The sequence below is a fragment of the Moschus berezovskii genome, chromosome 10 (genome assembly GCF_049115385.1).
Source record: "Moschus berezovskii isolate FMDL1 chromosome 10, NW_MosBer_1.0, whole genome shotgun sequence".
Classification (NCBI taxonomy): domain Eukaryota; kingdom Metazoa; phylum Chordata; class Mammalia; order Artiodactyla; family Moschidae; genus Moschus; species Moschus berezovskii.
In genome coordinates, this window is record NC_142469.1 from 34,953,572 (window position 1) to 34,976,305 (window position 22,734).

At 36.8% G+C, this 22,734-nt stretch overlaps 1 protein-coding gene across 3 annotated transcripts in view; it reads left to right on the forward strand.

Moving 5' to 3' along the window:
* TBC1D32 (TBC1 domain family member 32) overlaps positions 1-22,734 on the forward strand; it is a 204,523-nt gene that overhangs the window by 104,354 nt on the left and 77,435 nt on the right. For all 3 annotated transcript variants that reach the window (XM_055432983.2, XM_055432982.2, XM_055432984.2), the window contains 3 exons: positions 18,285-18,407; positions 20,212-20,320; positions 21,075-21,171. In XM_055432983.2, coding sequence (XP_055288958.2) covers positions 18,285-18,407; positions 20,212-20,320; positions 21,075-21,171 — 329 coding nt within the window. The remainder of the gene's footprint in view (positions 1-18,284; positions 18,408-20,211; positions 20,321-21,074; positions 21,172-22,734) is intronic.

Sequence of the window (22,734 nt, forward strand, 5' to 3'; positions counted from 1 at the left end):
ACACTCATGTCCATTGGGTCAGTGATGCCATCCAACCATCTCATCCTCTGTGAGTGGCTTGTATCTCCATGAGGAAAGCATAGCACCATCGAGTGACTGTAATATCCAATGAAGAACTCAGTCTTTGGTCACAGCATTAAGGGTTCCTAGATTTGGTCCCATTAGCCTTCCTTGACGGAGAAGGCAATGGCAAGCCACTCCAGTACTCTTGCCTAGAAAATGCCATGGACGGAGGAGCCTCATAGGCTGTAGTCCACGGGGCCGCGAAGAGTCGGACATGACTGAGCGACTTCACTTTCACCTTTCACTTTCATACATTGGAGAAGGAAATGGCAACCCACTCTAGTGTTCTTGCCTGGAGAATCCCAGGGATGGGGGAGCCTGGTGGGCTGCCCTCTATGGGGTTGCACAGAGTCGGACACGACTGAAGTGACTTAGCAGCAGCAGCCTTCCTTGAAATGACCTAACAACCAGCACTTTTGAACTCTTTGAACACATAGCTTTGTGCTACGTGTAGGAGATGTAATAATGTGTAAATATGATATGATGCTCATTCTCTTTAACCTCGCTACCTAGAGAGAAATTGGATGTTGATAATGAAAAATGTGAGGTAACAAATGCAGAAAACAATAGCATCTTTATAAAGCTCTTCATCATCCCATTTTAAATAACTTGACAATCCTGGACTCTTTATGTGGCTTTCAAGGAGCTCCATAATATCTTCACCTTTCCTATGTATATTATTAATATTTTCTACCTTCCTCACCCTGAACTAATGTAGGTTAAACTTAGCTCCATCAAGCACAGTGTTTATTATTGCCTCTATACCTGTTTGTCTTGAATGTTATCTTCACTTTTGCCATCTTTGTTAAAATTTGGATCATCCTCTTTCAAGGCAAAGCTTTCTTTATGAATTGCTTTCTCCTTGACGAGTTGACTCACTGGAAAAGACTCTGATGCTGGGAAAGGTTGGGGGCGGGAGGAGAAGGGGACGACGGAGAATGAGATGGCTGGATGGCATCACCGACTCTGTGGACATGAGTTTAAGTGTACTCCGGGAGTTGGTGATGGATAGGGAGGCCTGGCGTGCTGTGATTCATGGGGTCGCGGAGAGTCGGACACGACTGAGCGACTGAACTGAACTGAACTGAACTGAACTGAACTGACTTATTATAGCATAAAGTGAAAATTGCTCAGTTGTGTCCAACTCTTTGTGACCCCGTGGACTATACAGTCCATGGAATTCTCCAGGCCAAAATACTGGAGTGGGTAGCCTTAGGGCTCAGGGATCAAGCCTAGTTCTCCCACATTGCAGGCAGATTCTTTACCAGTTGAGCCCCAGAGTAAGCCCTATTATAGCCTACTCTGATCTTATAATTTTCCTGGATGTCCATTGCCTTTTTGTTCATTCACAAGGACTTAATTGTATTTTTCTCTCTGACTAAAAACTTAAAACTTCCTGAGGGAGTATCATTTTCTTTTACTTTCATGCCGCCTCATTGCCCAGTACTTTTTGGTTATTGGGTTAATATTCATTTGCTAACTCTGTTGATTAAGACAGTTGCCTGGAAATTTTTTCAAAGAAGCTGTGCATTTACTATATGCTGCTGCTGCTGCTATATCGCTTCAGTCGTGTCCAACTCCATGCAACCCCATAGACGGCAGCCCACCAGGCTCCCCCGTCCTAGGTGCAAATTATTTTCTTAAATATGTCTTTTAAGGACACTAATTAAGGCACAGTGAGGTTTTTATCCTCTATAATTTGAGATGTAATTGACATAGTTCAGGTGATACTTGTATATATTGTGAAATATACTTGTATATATTGTGTATAAATGTGTAAAGTAGACTTCAACACAGAAGTCTACTTAAAATCATCAGCATGCATGCATAGTTAATAGGAATAATTTTTTTCTTGTGATGAGAACTTTTAAGATTTGCTGTCTTAGCAGCTTTCAAATGTAGTATACGTTCTCTTCACCCATCTTGCCCTTCCACCGTCCTTTGGCAGTCAGTCTGTTCTCTTGTATGAACTGTTTTTCTTTTTTATTCCACATGTAAGTGATCATACAGTATTTGTCTTTCAGACTTATTTCACTTACTATAGTGCCCTCAAGGTCCATTCATGTTGCAAATGGAAAGATTTTGTTTTGTATGGCTGAGTAATCTCATTATATATATATATATATATATATATATATATATATATTCTTTATCCATTTATACATCAATTGAAATTTAGTTTGTTTCATCGCTTGCCTTTTATAAACAATGCTGCTATGAAGTTGAGGATGCATATATCTTTTGAATTAGTGTTTTCATTTTTTTAGGGTAAAATATCCAGAAGCAAAATTGCTGCATCATATGGTACTTATATTTTTAATTTTTTGAGGAACCTGTGTACTGTGTTCTGTGGTCGCTGTACCAACTTGTGTTTCCACCAACAGTGCACAAGAGATCCCTTTTCTCCATATCCTAACATTATTTCTTGGTATTTGGATAATAGCCATTCTAACAAGTGTGAGGTGATCTCATTGTAGTATTGATTTTCATTACCCTGATGATTAGGGGATCTGAGCATCTTTTCATGTACCTGTTGGCCATTTGTCTATTGTCTTTGGGGAAATGTATATTTAGACCCTCTGCCCATTTTTAAATTGTATTTTTTTGTTTGTTTTTGAGTTGGATGAGTTATTTATACATTTTGGATATTAGCCCCTCATCAGCTATATGATGTGCAGTTTTTTCTATCTCATTATGTAGGTTGTCTTTTCATTCTATTGATTTTCTTAGTTTCCTCTGGTCCCACTTGCTTATTTTTGTTCTTTTCTTTTCTTTTTGTTGTCAGATAACATGAGCAACTTGATGTTGTTCGAGGTTTAGCAGTTTTAAGATTTTCTTAACTATCTTTCTGGAGAAGGGAATGGCAACCCAACCAGTATTCTTGCCTGGAGAATCCCATGGACAGAGGATCCTGGTAGGCTGGTAGTCCATGGGGTCGCAAAAGTCAGACATGACTGAATGAATAAGCAGCAACCATCTTTAGGCTAGAGGACTGTTACATTCTTCCCTAGACTATTTTATTTCAATATGAAAACTGTATTTGATAGAGAAAAAAGTTCCATCATTATTAATATTAGTAGTATTCTTTATCTCAAACTGTAAATTATGTTTTACTTATTGACTGTAGAATTGCTTATTTTTAACATCTTAAATCTTAGGTAGTCATTCTTAATTATACACATTAAAATTTAATATGGTTAAAAATGTTAATATAGTTCTCCTAAAATCTATTATAATACGTCTTCATTTGAAACTCTAATGTGGCTTATTTGTTAATTTTCTTCAAAATAAAACTCAGGAATCCAAATTTAAAGAGATCCTTTAAAATTAATCACTTGCTATTTTAGTTATTTTACATCAATGAATAGTACATTTTATACACAATATAATGAATAGTTTTTTGCATAACTAACTTCTTTATAAAATGTTTGACCTGGAAGATGACTTGAAGAGAAAAAGTAAAAAATACATATTTGTTTTTCAGTTTAGAAACAGTCTGGTTATCTTGAACATAGAAAAGTGTTAATATTTCATTGCAACAAATCACAAAACTATTTATTTCCAGTGACCCAGATGCCAAGTAAACTTAAATCTTAACACTGGTAATAAGAAATAATTTTAAAATTCTTTTGTAATCTTTCTTTAACATCAGAAATTAGAATATAACCACAAAACTGTCCACATTTTGGATTCTGGATATACACACATGCATGTTTAAAACATAATTTTATTCTATTAAGTTAATTTAAAGAAAGTAATCTTTAAACTGCTCAGGTCAAAAAGAAGATTGCAAGAGTGAACATAGATATTTTAAGAATCAGTGAACTAAAATGGATCAGAATGGGCAAATTTAATTCAGATGACCCCTGTATCTACTACTGTGGGGAAGAATCCCTAAGAAGAAATGAAGGAACCCTCATAGTCAACAAAAGAGTCCAAAATGCAGTAATCGGGTATCATCTCAAAAATGACAGAATGATCTCTGTTAGTTTCTTAGGCAAACCATTCAGTATCACAGTAATCCAAGTCTATGCCCCAGCCACTAATGCCAAAGAAACTGAAGTTGAATGGTTGTGTAAAGACCTACAAGACCTTCTAGAACTAACACCAGAAAAAGATGTACTTTTCATCAAAGGGGACTGGAATGCAAAAGTAGGAAGTCAAGAGATCCTTGTAGTAACAGGCAAGTTTGGCCTTGGAGTACAAAATGAAGCAGGGCAAAGGCTAACAGAGTTATGCCAAGAGAACGCACTGGTCATAGCAAACACCCACTTCCAGCAATACAAGAGATGACTTCACAAGGACATCACTAGATGGTCAATACAAAAATAAGATTGATTATATTCTTTGCAGCCAAAGATGGAGAAGCTCTATACAGCCAGCAAAAACAAGACAGGGAGCTGACTGTGCCTGAGATCATGAAATCTTTATTGCCAAATTGAGACTTAAATTGAAGAAAGTAGGGAAAACCACTAGACCACTCAGTTATGACCTAAATCAAATCCCTTATGATTATACAGTAGAAATGACAAGGAGATTCAAAGGATTAGATCTGATAGAGTGCCTGAAGAACTGTGGACAGAGGTTCTAAACATTTTACAGGAGGCGGTGTTCAAAACCATCCACAAGAAAAAGAAATGCAAAAAGGCAAAATGATTGTCTGAGGAGCCCTTACAACTAGCTAAGAAAAGAAGAGAAGTGAAAGACAAAGGAGAAAAGGAAAGGTGTATCCATATGAATGGAGAGTTCCTAAGAATAGCAAGGAGAGAGATAAGAAAGCCTTCCTAAGTGATCAGTGCAAAGATATAGAGGAAAACAATAGAATGCGAAACACTAACAATCTCTTCAAGAAAATTAGAGATACCAAGGGAACATTTCATGTAAAAATGGGCACAAGAAAGGACAGAAACAGTAAGGACCTAACAGAAGCAGACAGTATTTAGAAGAGGTGACAAGAGTACACAGAAGCAGGTCTTCATGGCCCTAGGTAACTGCAGTGGTGGCACCAAAGATCAAATTGCCAACATCCGCTGGATCATGGAGAAAGCAAGAGAGTTCCAGAAAAACATTTATTTCTGCTTCATTGACTATGCCAAAGCCTTTGACTGTGTGGATCACAATAAACTGTGGAAAATTCTGAAAGAGATGGGAATAGCAGACCACCTGACCTGCCTCTTGAGAAACCTGTATGCAGGTCAGGAAGCAACAGTTAGAACTGGACATGGAACAACGGACTGGTTCCAAATAGAAAAAGGAGTACGTCAAGGCTGTATATTGTCACCCTGCTTATTTAACTTACATGCAGAGTACATCATGAGGAATGCTGGGCTAGAAGAAGCACAAGCTGGAATCAAGATTGCCAGGAGAAATATCAATAACCTCAGATATGCAGATGACACCACCCTTATGGCAGAAAGTGAAGAGGAACTCAAAAGCCTCTTGATGAAAGTGAAAGAGGAGAGTGAAAAGGTTGGCTTGAAGCTCAACATTGAGAAAACAAAGATCATGGCATCTGGTCCCATCACTTCATGGCAAATAGATGGGGAAACAGTGGAGAAACAGTGTCAGATTTTATTTTGGGGGGCTCCAAAATCACTGTGGTTGCTGATGCAGCCATGAAATTAAAAGACGCTTACTCCTTGGAAGAAAAGTTATGACCAACCTAGATAGTATATTAAAAAGCAGAGACATTACTTTGCCAACAAAGGTCTGTCTAGTCAAGGCTATGGTTTTTTCCAGTGGTCATGTGTGGATGTGAGAGTTGGACTATAAAGAAAGCTGATCGCCAAAGAATTGATGCTTTTGAACTGTGGTGTTGGAGAAGCCTCTTGAGAGTCCCTTGGACTGCAAGGAGATCCAAACAGTCCATCCTAAAGGAAATCAGTCCTGGGTGTTCACTGGAAAGACTGATGTTGAAGCTGAAACTCCAGTACTTTGGCTACCTGATGCAAAGAGCTGACTCATTTGAAAAGACTTTGATGCTGGGAAAGATCGACAGCAGGAAGAGAAGGGGATGACAGATGATGAGGTGGTTGGATGGCATCACTGACTCAATGAACATGAGTATGGGTAAACTCCAGGAGTTGGTGATGGACTGGGAGGCCTGGCGTGCTGCAGTTCATGGGGTCATGAAAAGTCCGACACAACTAAGTGACTGAACTAAACTGAGGTCAAGTTTAGGCATATTTCCTACCTTATGTATTTCTATGTGCCCTCTTCCTATGACTCATTTTACTTGACCTCTCTGTACCATTTTATATTCTACGAAGTTTTGACACTTTCATTTGGTTCATTCATTGAGAAAATAGTTATTGATTTCCTACTAAGTGCTGCACTGCTATATATGGTCTGTTTGGGAGAATTGTATGACTTTTGTCTCTTTATTTCTGGAGTTCTTTTTATGAGTCATTTTTGGTGACTTTTCCTCTTTTACTACCTACCTTTCTAACTGAATTCTAGAGCATGTCTTTGGTCCTTTATGCATTTTTTTTATTATAATTATTTTCTTCAGTGGTTTCAATTTTCACTTCTTTCCTAGCTAACCTTGTATCTTTCTATTTATCCTCTATGCTATCTCTTGACCATACCTCCAGATTTTATTGACCATTTGAATATACACACACAAGTTTGGGTTTCCCTGGTGACTCAGCTGGTAAAGAATCTGCCTGCAATGCACTAGACCCCAGTTTGGTTCTTGGGTCAGGAAGTTCCCCTGGAGAAGGGATAGGCTGTTCATTCCATTTTTCTTGGGATTCCCTGGTGACTCAGGTGGTAAAGAATCTACCTGCAATGTGATCCCTGGGTTGGGAAGATCCCCTGCAGGAGGGCATGGCAACCCACTCAAGTATTCTTGCCTGGAGAATCCCCATAGACAGAGGAGCCTGGAGGTCTATAGTGCATAGGGTCTCAAAGAGTCAGACACGACTGAGCAACTAAGCACAGCAGAGCACACCACACAAGTTGAGCAAACTTATTATATTCAAAAGCTATACTCTGTGTGTACTTAGGGAAATCCGAACTAACTGCCAGCTTCAGGAGATCCCAGAGCACTTCCTGAAACTATGATGTGAATTTGGTACATAGCTCAAATGAGGAGGCTTTCCACACCCCCTGCTCACTCTTTTTGCTGCTCACTAGTTTTATGGGCAAACTAACCTTGCCCCCTTTTTTATTCTTCATAAACGGTTATAGGTGTATCAGAATCTTTAAGCTCCAGATTTGTAGATGTGGTTAGTGTGCTTGTAATTCATGTCTCATTGTTGGGTTTGCTCAAATGGCAGGGAACTGTGTATTGCGTTTTCACTCGCTAGTTTATGTGTACTAATCAGAAGGAAATCTTCTGTATTGGATTTTTGTATTGTTTGGTTAAGTGAAATATACAGGATGCATTTGGTTAAAGTTGATAAAAGTTTATCTTATGTAATTTATGGTGATGCATTTTTGAAAATAGTTAAAATGTTATTAGAAATGTGTTGTTTCAGTGTATTCAAGGAAGAAATACTAGGGAAAAAATGGCAGGGTGTAGAGAAGAGGCATGTGACTGCCAGCATGAGGAAAGCAATGAAAATTTTTGGACTTGATTGAAGTAGAGATGATAGCTAAGAGTATACTGCCCAGAACCATTCTGGTAGCCTGGACAAGTGCCCATTTGCTCACATTAATGATATGATGGTGATGATTAAAAAGTGACATACAAAGAATGTGATAGTTAAGAACACGGAATTATTCTGGTGTTGAGATTTGATTTGGGTTATTAATGAATTCGTGGGGGAATAGACTATGTTCAAAATACATCCCAAACCTAGTGAAAAGGTTAGGCCCAATGAGTCCATTTTATTCCTTGAAACAGTTCAAATAAACATTTGTATTAAGGAGACACTGATTTTCACTTCCAGAAATGAATTGAAATTCAGAATGTTTTGTTGGATTTTAAAAATAAATTTCTCTATACCATGCATTATAGACGCACTTTCTTTTAAACTTACGAATATTATAATGGGTATTAACTTGGCATTATCCAGGCTCAAGTGCCACAGTTTCTGATTTGAAATTCTAAAATTCTAAGAATTTATTTGCTATCTGCATCTAATGTTAACCTCAAGTGATGAGATTCTTTGTAGTCTTTATTTAGCCTGCCTAATTTGAATATCAATATATTTTGCCAAAGAAATATTAATATGCTTGATTATGAGGTATTGCTTCAGACTCCATGTATACTGTATTTTGTTGCTAAATGCATAAAAATTTAAATTCTTGGTTCTAAGGTTTACGGATAAGGAATTATAGACCTTTACATCTTAACTTTGCAAGTTTTAAGTCACTGAAGGTTAAGGGGAGGGAGACTTTTGGGAAAGAAAAATTATATAATGTGTAGTATTTGAAAATCCAACTTTTCAGTGGTGTAAGATACTCATTTCCACACTAGGTGGGGAGGCTCCCTTTGCATCTTAGGCAAAACAGTGTATCTTCCTTGTTCAGAGCGGGGCTTATGGCTCAGCTGCATTACTGTCATTATCCCAATGCATTTAAGGCAAATGAGCTCTCCTTGAGTCAGCCCTCACAGGGGAACCTCACAGAGGCTCACAGCATGACTAGTGTGAGCTTGATCACATTGTTAGTGAAAACAATCTGGCCTAGTTATCTTTGATTATAACTAGATTATGCTAATTATGCTTACTGATACAGATTCAAGGATATATTGATATCCCCTGACAATATGATTTGACAACATTGAATCTGCTGGATTAAAGCTCAAGTGACAGAATTTCTGCCTCAAGTTTTAGACCTTATTCTAGGCTTTAGGTCACCTAAAGTTGAGAGTTAGGGATTACTTGATATGAATCAGAGAGGCATACCCGAATATTGAAGGGGTTGTTGCTAAAATTCACAGAGTCATGCATTATGTCACTTCTTTGGTGGTAAATACTGTAAGATTTAATAATACATCGTGTATATTGCATGTGATATCTTGACATTTTAGGCCACTAGAACTCAGAAACTTCACTGAGATGGCCATGAGTTTTTTGCTTATCTCTCTCTGGCTCACCTACTCTTAGCTAAAACATGTACAAGACAAGCTATGTCCTTTTCACAGCATATCATCAGTAGAGTAGTTTTTCATGATAATTTGAGGGATTATAGGACTCAATTTTGATAAAATGGAGGATGTGTTACTGTCCATGTTGAATGAAAGCAAGCTGCTCTTGCTTTTCACATTAGCCAAATTAGCAGTATCTTACCACTGAGAGGGCTTCCCTTGTGGCTCAGCTGGTAAAGAATCTGCCTGTAATGACGGAGACCTGGGTTCGATCCCTGGGTTGGGAAGATCCCATGGAAAAGGGAAAGGCTACCCACTCCAGTATTCTAGCCTGGAGAATTCCATGGGCTTTATAGTCCATGGGATCACAAAGAGCTGGACACAACCAAGTGACTTTTACTTACCAGTGAGAGATTTTGTTAATTCACTAGTGTAAAGAGGCTTCATCTTGTTTATGTCTTTTGTTACATATAATGAACAGATACACGAAGGCAGGAAACATGCACGCTGAGCAGTGCTGTATAAAATGTCTGATAGAGATAGGGGCTTAGTCTTCAGTGCCTGAGGTAAGATGAGAATGATGTTATTAGATATCATCAATAAACCTGACTCAAATAAGGCAATAGATTTGATTATCCCCACAGCTGTACAAATGCTTTCATGGAATTACTGCAAGGGCTGGATCCTTCCCCACTTTAAATAATTGTGTTACGCCTCCAAAAGTTTTGCTATAGGCAAACAAATTCTTATGTCTCACCGCCTTCAACCAGCAACACCGTATCCCTGGGATACTAGACTGTTTGGGTTCCTGGGAACCGTAAGACTATAATAATGTGGGTAATATTTGCACATTGTTTAGAATTGCAGGAAATAGAGAATGAAGGGACAGCTAAAGTCTGTGGTTACTATCACAGAAACTTCTCTTATTTTGATAAAAGTGACCTATGATGCCTAAGTAACAACCTAAGGGAGTTTGTGTCTGGAGTAGGTAGAATCAGTCTACTTCTAACTGTATTCTGAGAGAGACATACATATACACGGACATTTCTGAAATTTCTTCTGTGAAACTGTCGCTATCTTTACATTAGCTTTGTTATTGCTACTTTATCTGTTTATAAAAAACTGAAAATATACCATTAAAACATTTATCTAGTTTACTCTTGAAATTGGATTCATCTTGGATAATTGTTGATTTTCTTTGAAATACTTCTTGATATAACCAACTTTATGTATGAAATAAGCAGCAGTTTTTTTCTTAACTTTGGGAAATATGGGTTGGAATCAACAAAAATTAAGCTTCATGACTTGCTATTTGCAAGCCTAATAATATGTAAGTTTTGAGACATGTTTTTCTGATCACTTTTTAAAAATTAATGGATATGAAATTTGCCCACTCCAATTCACTTCATAAACCTAGCTTTAATGTCATGGTTAGGCTAAAAAGATGACCTTAACACAAGTGACTTTTTCTTCCATATTTACTGTAGCTGATAGCTTGTACAAATATGCTGATGTAATTAATGAACCCATTAAGATCTGTTTATTAGATGATTACATGATTGAGTAGTAAATGGTATGTGTTGTCAAGGCTTTATGCATGATTATTAAAGTATGCATTCTTTTATTAATTTTTTAATTTGTTCATATTGCATGTATGTTTATACTTCATATGAATAAAATGCTATCCTTGTCACATTATCCACCCTAGCATAATGTAAGTTTTTAAATGAAATATTAAAAATACAAATACTACATAAAACATGAGCTTACCAAGTTGTTGTAAATTAAATGTCTACATAAAATCCCAGTCAAGTAAACAAAGAAAACTTACTAGTACTATGCATTTGTTGATCATGGCTGCCTCCCTTCTTGCTAATGGGTAAACACTATTCTGACTTTTACGCTATTTACTACTATGACTTATTTTTATTTTTCACTACTTATTTTTGTATTTCCAAAAAATACATTTTAATTTTGTTGCATTTTGTTCTTTATTTTAGTTTTAGCATAGACTATATCCTATCACATCTGACCTCTTATATGTAGCATTATGTTTCTCAGGTCAATGCTCGTTGCTATATAATATGCCATTAGCAGATGTAGACTGTGTTTTGTTTATTTATTGTGCTACTACCAGACTTTTGGGGTATTTACAGTTCTTCAGTTTTAGCTGTCGTAGACAACTTGCTCCATGTGGAACACATAGCTACATATCTCTGTGTACATGCATATACATAATTCTTTTGTGTTACAGAAAACATATCTAAATATTCAAAGAAGTTTCTGAACTTCCTGTTAGATTTTTGTTCATCTTTGTGTAAATATTGCATTGTTTTAATTACTATAGCTTTATAATATGTTACAGTAATTATAGGGTGATTCCTTCTACTTTGCTGTTTTTCAAATATCTTGGCTACTTTTAGTCCTTTTCTTTCCATGCAAAGTTTAATATCACCTTGTCACACAAATCAACCCATTGGGATTTTAATTATCATTGGATTGAATCTTTAAATCAATAATGAGTGAACTGGCATCTTTATAATGAGTTTCCAATCTGTAAACATGGCCTATATCTCTATGTAAGTATCCTTTAATTACTCTCATTAGAACATTGGGGTTTTTTCCCATAGGTCTTATATGTATTTTGTTAATATCTGTAGCCTTATGTTCCTTAGTATATACTAACAATGCATGGCAGTATCTCCTAGTCCTTTAAGAGCATGGACTCTGGAACAACATTGCCAGGTGATTTTAGACAAGATTCGTAACTCTCGATGCTTCCATTTCCTCATATGTGAAATGGAGACAATAACTATACCTTTCTCAGAATTACTGTGAGGCTAAATATGTCACATAAATCTAGAACTGGTAGTGAAAGTCGCTTAGTCATGTCTGACTGTTTGAAACTCCATGGACTGTACAGTTCATGGAATTTTCCAGGCCAGAATACTGGAGTGGGTAACCTTTCCCTTTTCCAGGGTATCTTCCCAACCCAGGGCTCGAACCCAGGTCTCCCTCATTGCAGGCAGAATTCTTTACCAGCTGAGTAACCAGGGAAGCCCAAGCATCTGATAAATGTCTGAGATTGTATAGATGTACAAATTGTTAATTGGTTTAATTATTCTGTTTTAAATGCTTTTAGCTTGTTAATGGAGGCATTTTGTTGAACTCTAACCAGAAACTGTGTAGCTTAGAATAACACACATTTATCGCAGTTTCTGTCAAGGTACACCCTAGCTCGGTCCTTTCGCATAGTCTCACAAGGCTGCAATCAAGGTGTCAGATGGGGCTGTGATCTCATTTGAAGCTCAAGTAGGAAACGGTCTGTTTCTAAACTCATAGATTGTTGCCAGAATGTATTTCCTCATGATTTTAGCACAGAGGGTCTTGTTTTCTTGCTGCTTAGAGGCTAGAAGCCCTTGCAGCTTGCCAGTTTAAGTGTGCCATCAGTTCTTCCTTATCACTTGGTTTTTTCCAACATAGCTACTTGCTTCTTCAAAGCCAACAGAAGAAAGGGACACTCCACCAAGAATGACATAGTCTTATGTAATCACGTTCAGGTAATTCCATCTGTTCAGTCACCTTTAACTACTCAGACTAGAAGCAAGACACAGATCCTGCGTACATTCTAGAGAAGAGAATCACACAAAGACACAGGTACCAGGAGGGTGGGATCATGAGGACTACCCTAAGTGTCTACCTGCCACAGAGCCATTTTTTCTAATAAATACATCCTCTACTGACAATACCGTGTTTTAAGCTACTGTCTTATCTAAATTATCACTATATCTTTTTCTACACTGGTACCTCTGCTTCTGTCCCTGCCTAATTTTGCCCTGTTCTTTACGCAGCAGTCAGAGTGATCCCAGTAAAACACAAATCAAATAATCTCAAGTCTATACTTACCAAGTTCCTCATATTATCAAGATGAGACAGGACTTCAGTGGGATTTATGTGTCACCAAAGTAAGGTGCAGACTTCCTCCAGTGACCTTAGAGTCCTGTATGATCTTGACCCCTAATTTTACTCTAACCTCATCTCCAAATACTTCTCCTTTGCTTATTCCACTTCAGCTACATTGGCTTCCTTGTGCTCAGTTGCTCAGTCATTGCTGACTCTTTGTGGCCCATGGACTGTAGCCGGCCAGGCTCCTCTGCCCATGAAATTTTCCAGGAAAGAACCGCTGGAGTGGAGTGCCACTTCGTACTCCAGGGGATCTTCCCAACTCAGGGATTGAACTCATGTCTCTTGCATCTCCTGCTTTGGCTGCCAGATTCTTTACCTCTGACGCCACATTGACTCCTTTCCTGTTCTTCAAACAGGCAGGTGTGCTCTCAACTTCAGTCGCTAGCTCAAGGTATTTGCTATCTTAGAGCATTTTTTCCTCAGAGAGCTCTATGGGTTGTTTCTCTTGTTTCTTTTATGTCTTTACCCAGCGTCACCTTCTTGATGAGGTCTTTCCTAACTACCTTATTTAAAATTGGGTACAGTGATCCATCCCCACTGCTCTCTTGTTACAACTCCTTACTCATTTCCCTGCTTTAGTTGTATCTGTGCTGTGTTTTAAGTTTGTATTTTGTTCCTTGTTCCCCTCTTCTAGTATTTTGGCATTCCTTAAGGATTGGAATTTTTGTCGATATGTGTTCAGTGAGGTATATTCAGCACTTAAAGCAGTAGTAGGCACTTAGTAGGTAGTCAGCCAGTATTTCTTAAAATTAAGTAAATCGAATTTTATGTCATGGGAATGAGTAGTTTCAAAATCAACAGTTTTGTCATCTTCTGATAATGAACAGCATTATTTCTTTTCAGGTAACATTCTTTTTCTCATCTTTTTTGCATTGGCTTAAACTTCTAAAACAATACTAAATAATGGACAGTTTTGCTTTTCTCATTACCTCAGTGGGAATGCTTTTCCCCTTTATACTTTCAGCTCTTGCATTGAAATGAATTTGTCTCCTTAAAGAAATAACCTTTTTTAAAATTTACTTAACATTTTTTGGAAAATATGGAGTAGACTGTGAATGTTTAATCTTAAATCAAGTAGCTTTTAGGCATCTGGTCAGATGATTATATGATTATTTTCTATTATATATGGATGCCATGAATTACCTCAGGAGATGTTCAACATTAAACTAGCCTTTTCTTCCTGGAATGAACTGTATTTGATCACAGTATGCTGTTCCTTTAATTTGCTGCTGGATCAAATTTGTGAAACTTTCCATTATTCCTAGTATTTGTAAGATTTTAAAAGTCTTACCTCATTTGTTAAAGTTTCTATTTGCTGCTGCTGCTAAGTCGCTTCAGTCGTGTCCAACTCTGTGCGACCCCATAGACGGCAGCCCACCAGGCTCCCCTGTCCCTGGGATTCTCCAGGCAAGAACACTGGAGTGGGTTGCCATTTCCTTCTCCAATGCGTGAAAGTGAAGTCGCTCAGTCGTGTGCGACCCCATGGACTGCAGCCTACCAGGCTCCTCCGTCCATGGGATTTTCCAGGCAAGAGTACTGGAGTGGGGTGCCATTGCCTTCTCCAAAAGTTTCTATTTACTCATTCTCTAATGAGAATTCAGTTCAGGCATGCATTTGCTTTCATAGATACTCTAACTCACCTTGGATCATCTCATTGTTCATCTCGATTCTGTGGACTCCTCCTTTCAAATCATGAACTAGAGGATGCTGAGGTTATTTTCCCTACCTGTTCACTGATTTAATAGCCTGAAGAAAGTAGAAAGGTTACTGCTGCTGCTGCTGCTAAGTCACTTCAGTCGTGTCCGACTCTGTGTGACCCCACAGACGGCAGCCCACCAGGCTCCCCCGTCCCTGGGATTCTCCAGGCAAGAACACTGGAGTGGGTTGCCATTTCTGCACCCTAAATCTTTATAGCTTGAAGCCTTATTACTTAGTTTCCCACAACTTGATTCTTATTTTTCTAACAAAACATCTAGAGTTATCTTTAGTATTTTTCTTATTTTTGCTCCAAATATTCAGTCTATCAGGAAATTCTATCTGCTCCTGACATATTTTAAATTCCTCTATATATTTGCATCTGTTTGTATTTTCTTTTGTTTATTCATGTCATTCCTACAGGTTAAAAATGATCAGTTTTGTAATGTGTGTTAATATCTGATTTTAGACCTCCTCCCAGTGTCATTGTCCTGCTGATGTTGAATGTTGCTATGGATAAGTCTGAGAACAGCTTGATTCCCTGCCCCCAGCCCCATCTCTGTTAGTGACTCTTCCTGGATACCCCAGTGGTCTTTCGTTCTTTAAGTGTAATAGCTTTACCAGGCTCTGTCTCAGTGTTGACTCTTCTGATTTCAGTTTACTTATGGACATGCTGTCACTTTATATACTTAGATTCGTGGTGGTTTTTTTCTTGGAAAGAATTTGACTGATATCTCTAAAGGTGTGTCCTGGTAGGTTATTTCTGTTTTCTCTTCAAACAATAATTCAAACTCTTTGATTTCATTATATTTTTCATACTTTTCTGTTCCCTATAACATTTACTCTTCTTTTAACAGCATCTGTCCTTTTTTTGCTATTTGTAGTTGTGCTTTAATTCCTACAACACTTTCATTTCTTCTGCTTCTTTCCTTAGCTCTGCCAGTTCATGTTTTATTTTTTCTGGTTGTTTTGCTGCTTATTTGTGCTTATACAGCTCTACTTTGTGCAAATAACTTGTTGGACACTATTGCTTTATATTAAATGTTTTAAATAAAGAGATAATTGATGTATAATATTCTGTAAGTTATACAGCCTGTTGATCTGATACATTTTATTTAACTTAAAAATCACAGACAATTATTTGGTCATAGTTTTCAAGTTATAATGACAGTTCTTTGTGTGTATGTGTATGTGTGTGTTTGTGTTTGCCATCTGCTCGTCCTATTATTTTGTCCTTTTTCTTGGAGCACTTTTGGATGCATCCTTTGATATTTCTTTTTGGAGGGATGTGAGTTTTTTCATTAGCTATTATTGGAAGCTTGTGTTGAAGAGAAATTGCGGTCATGTTCCTAATTAGTTGAACTCTTTCTGTGGGCCTAAGTTTTGGGATTTGTATATGCTTTTGTGTTGTCCCTGCCAATCTCAATATGAAGGGTAGTCAGTTTTAACTATTAATAATTGTCTCTATAACCTATAACCAATAACTAATAATTGATTTGTCTGTGACTCCACCTTCTACCTGTTTGTTTTATTATAGGAACCATAATAGGACCAGAGATTTTCCTGCTTCTGTCTCATGTATTCTGTTTCCATTGTTGCAAACAGAGGATTAGGTTTTTCATCTGAGTATACTCATTTTTTAAAATGTTTTTATGAATTTTTGGGGGAAATTAATCTTTTTTCCCCATTGGCAGCCATGATGTCCTTTCTTAGTTTCTTTCCTCGCATTGTCATCTTTGCCCAAATTTGACTGCCCTTGACTGTCCTTCAGCTCATTTTGTAGCTAAACATTTTTATAATCTTTTCTTTCCTTCTCAATTCTTGAGGTTATTTTTAGACTTAGAGAAGGGAAATACCAATTTATACTACCATCTTTAAACTAGAAGTCTAAGTAGTTTTTTTTGTTTGTTTGTTTTAACTAGCACAAATATTTTTACTTTTATAAACTAAATATGGAACATTATCTAAATTGAGGATAGTAGATTTTCTCTTAGTTTTATATGCATTTGGTCATTTTCACTAGGTTCCAGGGAGTGATACTGAATTGCTCTTTAATGCGTCCATCAGATATTTTTCTGCAGATGCTATCGAATAGGTAAAGCATGTGATTGCACCAAAATTGAAAAACTATAAAAGATGTACTGTGAGAAATATATCCTCTTAGTCTGTCAGATTACGCCCCCATCCCGTCTAACAGTTCTTGCTAGTTTCATTCTGTTCTTGGAGAGAAATTCTTTGTAAAAACAAATATGTATTTACATGTATATTTAAATGTTTCTCCATTTTTGTTCAAATGCTATCACAGTACACATTTTGTGCCTCTGCTTTTTTACTTAACATACCTTGGAGATAATTCCTGTGTAACTCAAAAATATACTTTTACAGTTTTTGGTTGAATCATGGGTTAAGACAGAATCTTCACATTTGTTTTATTTTTCTTTTAATTTATAGCATCCTTTACCCCCTCTTTTTAAAGTGAACCTTCTTTTTCTTTTCTTTTTTTCCTGAAGAAATACATAATATGCAGAAGTCTCCAAATTCTAGCTTTGGGATTCACTCTGTCTCCTTTGGGTGTCTTTACATATTTCTCTGAGCCTTATATTTCCTATAAACTGATAATGAGATATGTTGGATTGGTTAGTTTTGGGTTCAGTTTTCTTGGCAAGAATATTTCATAGATGATGCACTGTACATCCTCTTGCATCACAATAGGAGCCACGTGATTTCTGTGTTTAGTGATGTTAAGATAGATTAGTGTGTTTAGGTGTTTTCAGCTCTATCTAACCATTATAAAGTTAGCCATTGACATTTCACCTGGTGAACATTTCCTGGATTGGTAGCAAAAAAAATCTGTCATTCCTTCTATATTTAATTTGGTATAAAGTGATGGCAATCTTTAGTTTTTATAGTTTTGCTAATATTCCCTATTTTTTTTAAGAGCTCACTCTTTTTTAATAGTTTTATTTATTTATTTCTATATGGCTGTCCAGGGTCTTTGTTGCTGTGTGGGCTTTTCTCTAGTTGCAGCAAATGAGGGCTGCTCTCGAGTTGCTGTGTATGGGCTTCTCCTTGTGGTGGCTTCTCTTGTTGTGGAACCTGGGCTCTAGAGTGAGTGGGCTTCAGTAGTTGTAGCCCACAGGCTCAGTAGTTGTGGCGTATGGGCTTAGTTGCTCCACGGCATGTGAAATCTTCCCAGGTTAGGGACTGAGTCATGTCTTTTGCATTGGCAGGGTGGATTTTTACTGCTGAGCCACCAGGGAAGACCCCTTAATTTTTAAATATTAGTTGAGAAGATTCCTAGATTTAAATCAATTTTTAACATAGAAATTACCCATGGTCTTTAAATAGTATTTCAATGAGAAAATCTTTTGAAGTCGGTTATTTAAAATATATGTGAAATAACTGCCTAATTTTACTTACAAAATTTGTGTTTCCATGTATAGGTGTTTGAGACACCAAGAGACTCTCTAAACTTTTAGGATGTATTTTAGGATATCTATTTTTATTGTTCCTTTTTATATAGGTTGTTAAGTGTGGTATGCTGTGATCTAGACACTCTTCTTCTATTGGAGACTCAGTATCAAGTATCTGAAATGTTACTAAATGCTCAAGAAGAAAATACCTTAGAAACCTCTGAAAGCCACAGGTAAAAAAAAAAAATACTAAGACGGAATAATAGCTTTCTTTACAGATATTCTGTTAAGACAGTAATTTTGGTACAGTTATATAATAATGTTTTCCATTATTTGAATTCAGTAGATTTAAATAAGAGTAAAACACAATTAAAGCATAAATGTCAGTTAAAAAGATTGTGAATGACGTTTTTGGAAATGGCTTGCAGAGTACTACTTTCTAAGTTTCTGTCTAGTTTTTTATGTTTTAGTTAAGTACTGACTTTATTAAGTTGTGTCACCTTTAAATTCAGACTGCATGAGAAAAATGACCCATTAAACAATCTAAACAATCTAACAGTTCTTGCCAGTTTCAAGAAATGTCTGATTTTTGTATCTCTTGTAGAGGCAATTTTTACTTCATTTTCTTACTTATGTTCACCATCATAAATACTGATTATTATGAAAGGATGTTATGGTAATATCTTGAAAACTTTTTTCTACTAAAATGTCATACTTGACATTACCTTGAATTGGTTGACATATGCTGGATACACATTCAGTAGCTGGCATTATTTTTGTGTCCGTAATTTAAAAAAAAAGTGTTCCTCCACCCTAGATAGGCCTTGGAAAAATAGTATAGATCAGGCCATCTTGCTGAATACTCTAGTTTTGATATAGAGGATAGTATTAACAGCTGCAGGAAGTGTGGAGGATGCAAAGTTTAGAATTTAAAATAGGAGACTTGGCCTAGAACTTACAGCAGAAAGCAAAGAGAAACTAAAGAGCCTCTTGATGATGGTGAAAGAGGAGAATGAAAAAGCTGGTTTGAAACTCAGCATTCAAAAAACTAAGATCATGGCATCCTGTCCCATCACTTCATCACAAAAAGAAGGAGAAAAAGTGAAAACAATGATAGGTTTTCTTTCCTTGGACTCCAAAATCACTGTGAACAATGACTGCAGCCATGAAATTCAAAGACGCCTGCTCCTTGGAAGGAAAGCTGTGACAATCCTAGGTGGTGTATTAGAAAGCAAAGACATCACATTGCCAGCAAAGGTCTGTACAGTCAAAGCTATAGTTTTTTCTGCAGTCATGTACAGATGTGAAAGTTGGACCATAAAGAAATTTGAATGCCAAAGAATTGATGCTTTAGAATTGATGCTTTTGAACTGTGGTGCTAGAGAAGACTCTTGAGAGTCCCTCGGACTGCAGGGAGATCAGATCAGTCAATCCTAAAGGAAATCAACCTGAATATTCATTGAAAAGACTGATGCTGAAGCTGAAGCTCCAGTACTTTGGCCACCTGATGTGAAGAGCTGACTCACTGGAAAGGACCCTGATGCTGGGAAAGTTTGAAGGCAAAAAGAGAAGGGAACAGCAGAGAATGAGATGGTTAAATATCATCACTGACTTGATGGCCATGAATTTAAACTCTGGAACGTAGTGGAGGACAGAGGAGCCTGGGGTGCTACAGTCCATGGGGACACAAGAAGTCAAATACGACTTAGCAACTGAGTAACAACAGCTAGAACTGAAGGGAACGTTGCCTAAAAATGTGGTAAAGTTGTTGTGGAAGTAATGCCTGTCTTCATGTCATTTCTCTTTGACATGTAGCATTTGTCAGGAAAATATTCTTCATTTCATTCATTTCATTATATCAATTATATCTCCAGTTCGTTGCTCCTTACGTCAGAAAGCTGTAAGATAAAAGTGAATTTATCTCTCCCCTTTCTATTGAAACTGTATTGCTTTTTTCCTTATGCGTTGCACTGACATGATCTTAAAATTAAATCATATTTAATTAAGGCAATGACAATTGGTATGTTTATTTTTCAGGGAGTTTATAATTGATAGCTTATCAGTAGAGAGAAATCATGTTCTTGTTAGAATAAATCTTATTGGTGGGCCAATGGAACGAATTTTGCCTCCAAGGTTACTGGAGAAGGTAAGTGGAGTAAATGGAGGGGAGAATGTTTTTCAAATGTATTTTGAAGCAAGGTAGCCAACTCAAATGACAGTTAGGATACAAGTAAACAGTTCCTGGAGAAGTCAATGGCACCCCACTCCAGTACTCTTGCCTGGAAAATCCCATGGACGGAGGAGCCTGGTAGGCTGTAGTCCACGGGGTCGCTAAGAGTCGGGCACGACTGAGTGACTTCACTTTCATGAATTGGAGAAAGAAATGGCAACCCACTCCAGTATTCTTGCCTGGAGAATCCCAGGGACAGAGGAGCCTAGTGGGCTGCCATCTATGGGGTCACACAGAGTCGGACATGACTGAAGCGACTTAGCAGCAGCAGCAGCAAACAGTTCCTAATGAAAATAGTATTTTTCATGACAAGATGTCACAAGTGGTAGTTTGTGTTGCAGAGTAGGATATTATTTTATTAAAAGCTTGTCATTTTCCTTGTGTGTCTTTGAATTTTTTTCACTTTTAAAATCTGTCTCCTTCATGATACTTAATTTTTATTAGATGACTAATTTTGTTGAATTTCATTGGCAATATTCAGTACCTCTTTTTTCATCAGTATCCACAGAGTTTGGTTTTCTCTGGAAGGGTTTTTTGTTGTTGTTGTACTAAGTGCACTTGTTTTGACTCTTCACACCGAAGCAAAAGCAAATTTAAATGTCACTTCAAAAAGTCTTAAAACTTGATATTAAGCTACTTCCTAAAGTCATCTGTCTTGCTTCTTTTTTAGGGTGATGAACCATATCCTTGGCCAATGTTTTCATCATACCCTTTACCAAACTGTTATTTGTCAGACTGTGTTACGAGAACTACTGATCTAAAACAAGGTAAAGTATTTATCATCAAGTGCCATGTTTTAGTGCTTTTGTTTTAATACTTTGAAAAAACGACATAAAGTAATTTGAAGGCAGATTAATACTATTTTCTTTCAGTTTGTACATGTGGATAGATTTATGTCTATTCCTTTGTAAGTTTTCCTTATTCCACATATTCTTTACTAAACTAATATTTGTATGATGCTGATAATTCTTATCAGAACCTTTTTTGTTTGTTTTAAAAAGGGAATTAGTGATTTTTGATAAATTAATTCTAGATATGTAAAAGTAGCCTGCCAGGCTTCTCTGTCCCTGCGCATTCTCCAAGCAAGAATACTGAAGTGGGTTGCCATGCCCTCCTCAGAACTTTATTCAACAGATTAATATTTTTTTAATACTTGTGTGCCACATATAAGTCCTGTGTGCTCAAGTTTTGAAATGTAAATGTTATATAAATATAGTAAAATAAAAAAATTTTAAATGTCAGCTATTCATGACCTTTTAGAGAACACAGTCAAGTAATTAGACAATTGTATTACAGTGTGATAGGAACTAAGTAGAAAATGTGTAGCCTGCTAGGATAGTTCATAAAGCAGATGCTCTTCCAAAGAACATTAAGTTTAATGTGAGACATGAAGTAGGTATTTTCTGGGTATTAAAAGAGCATTTTTGACAGGAACCAGCAGTGAGACTAAAAGGAGCAAATTGAATTAAGAACTATAAGTAGTTCAAGGATGTGTGAGATACGATATGTGAGGACAGGCGTGACCAGAGATAAGACTTAGACAGGTGAGCCGAGTTTAATCATAAGGCCTAGGTACCTCAAGTTCAGGTATTTAGAACTTATCATAAGAGCAATAAAAAAATCAAGCAGTTTTTAGACTTGAGAATTCTGAGATGAAATATGAAGACATTAAACCATTAATTTGAGAAGTTAACTCTTGATATCAGCATGATCTTTGCATTACCATCAAACTTGCATTGGAAAAAAATAACGTATATAATTGATTTCACTGGGTTAGATTCCACAGTTATTATTGACAAGTAAGACATTTTTTTTTCTTTCATAAAGCCATTTACCTTTGCCTATGTTTACTTACCTTAAAATAATTAATAGAGGCCATCAACTGATAAACACTTTTATTTCTGTCCAGTGTTTAATATATACACTATGTGTCTCACAGTTGCACAGAGGCAAAAATTCTATTTTTTTTCCTCTCTATCTAGAGGTTAGGGAAAGAGAACACAAGGGAATTTTAAAAGCTTTTAATATTGTCTTTTACAATTTTGCCTGTGTGTTTTTCTATTTGACCTGATTCAGAGATGTGGGGTTAAGATTAAGTATTTTTTAAGAAGAGACCCTTGAAAGAATATCGTTTTGGACTCTTCACACTGACTCGCATCTCTCAGTGAACCCAATCTTTTACTCTTATGTTTTTCTATGCTACTTTCAGTCTTTTAGCCAGTCTTAAATATTCTGCAATTCTTTCTTTAGGTTTCATTATTTATTCATCTCCTTATTCCTTTATTCAACATGTTTTGTGAGTGTTGATTATCAGTTACTTCACTAAGCCC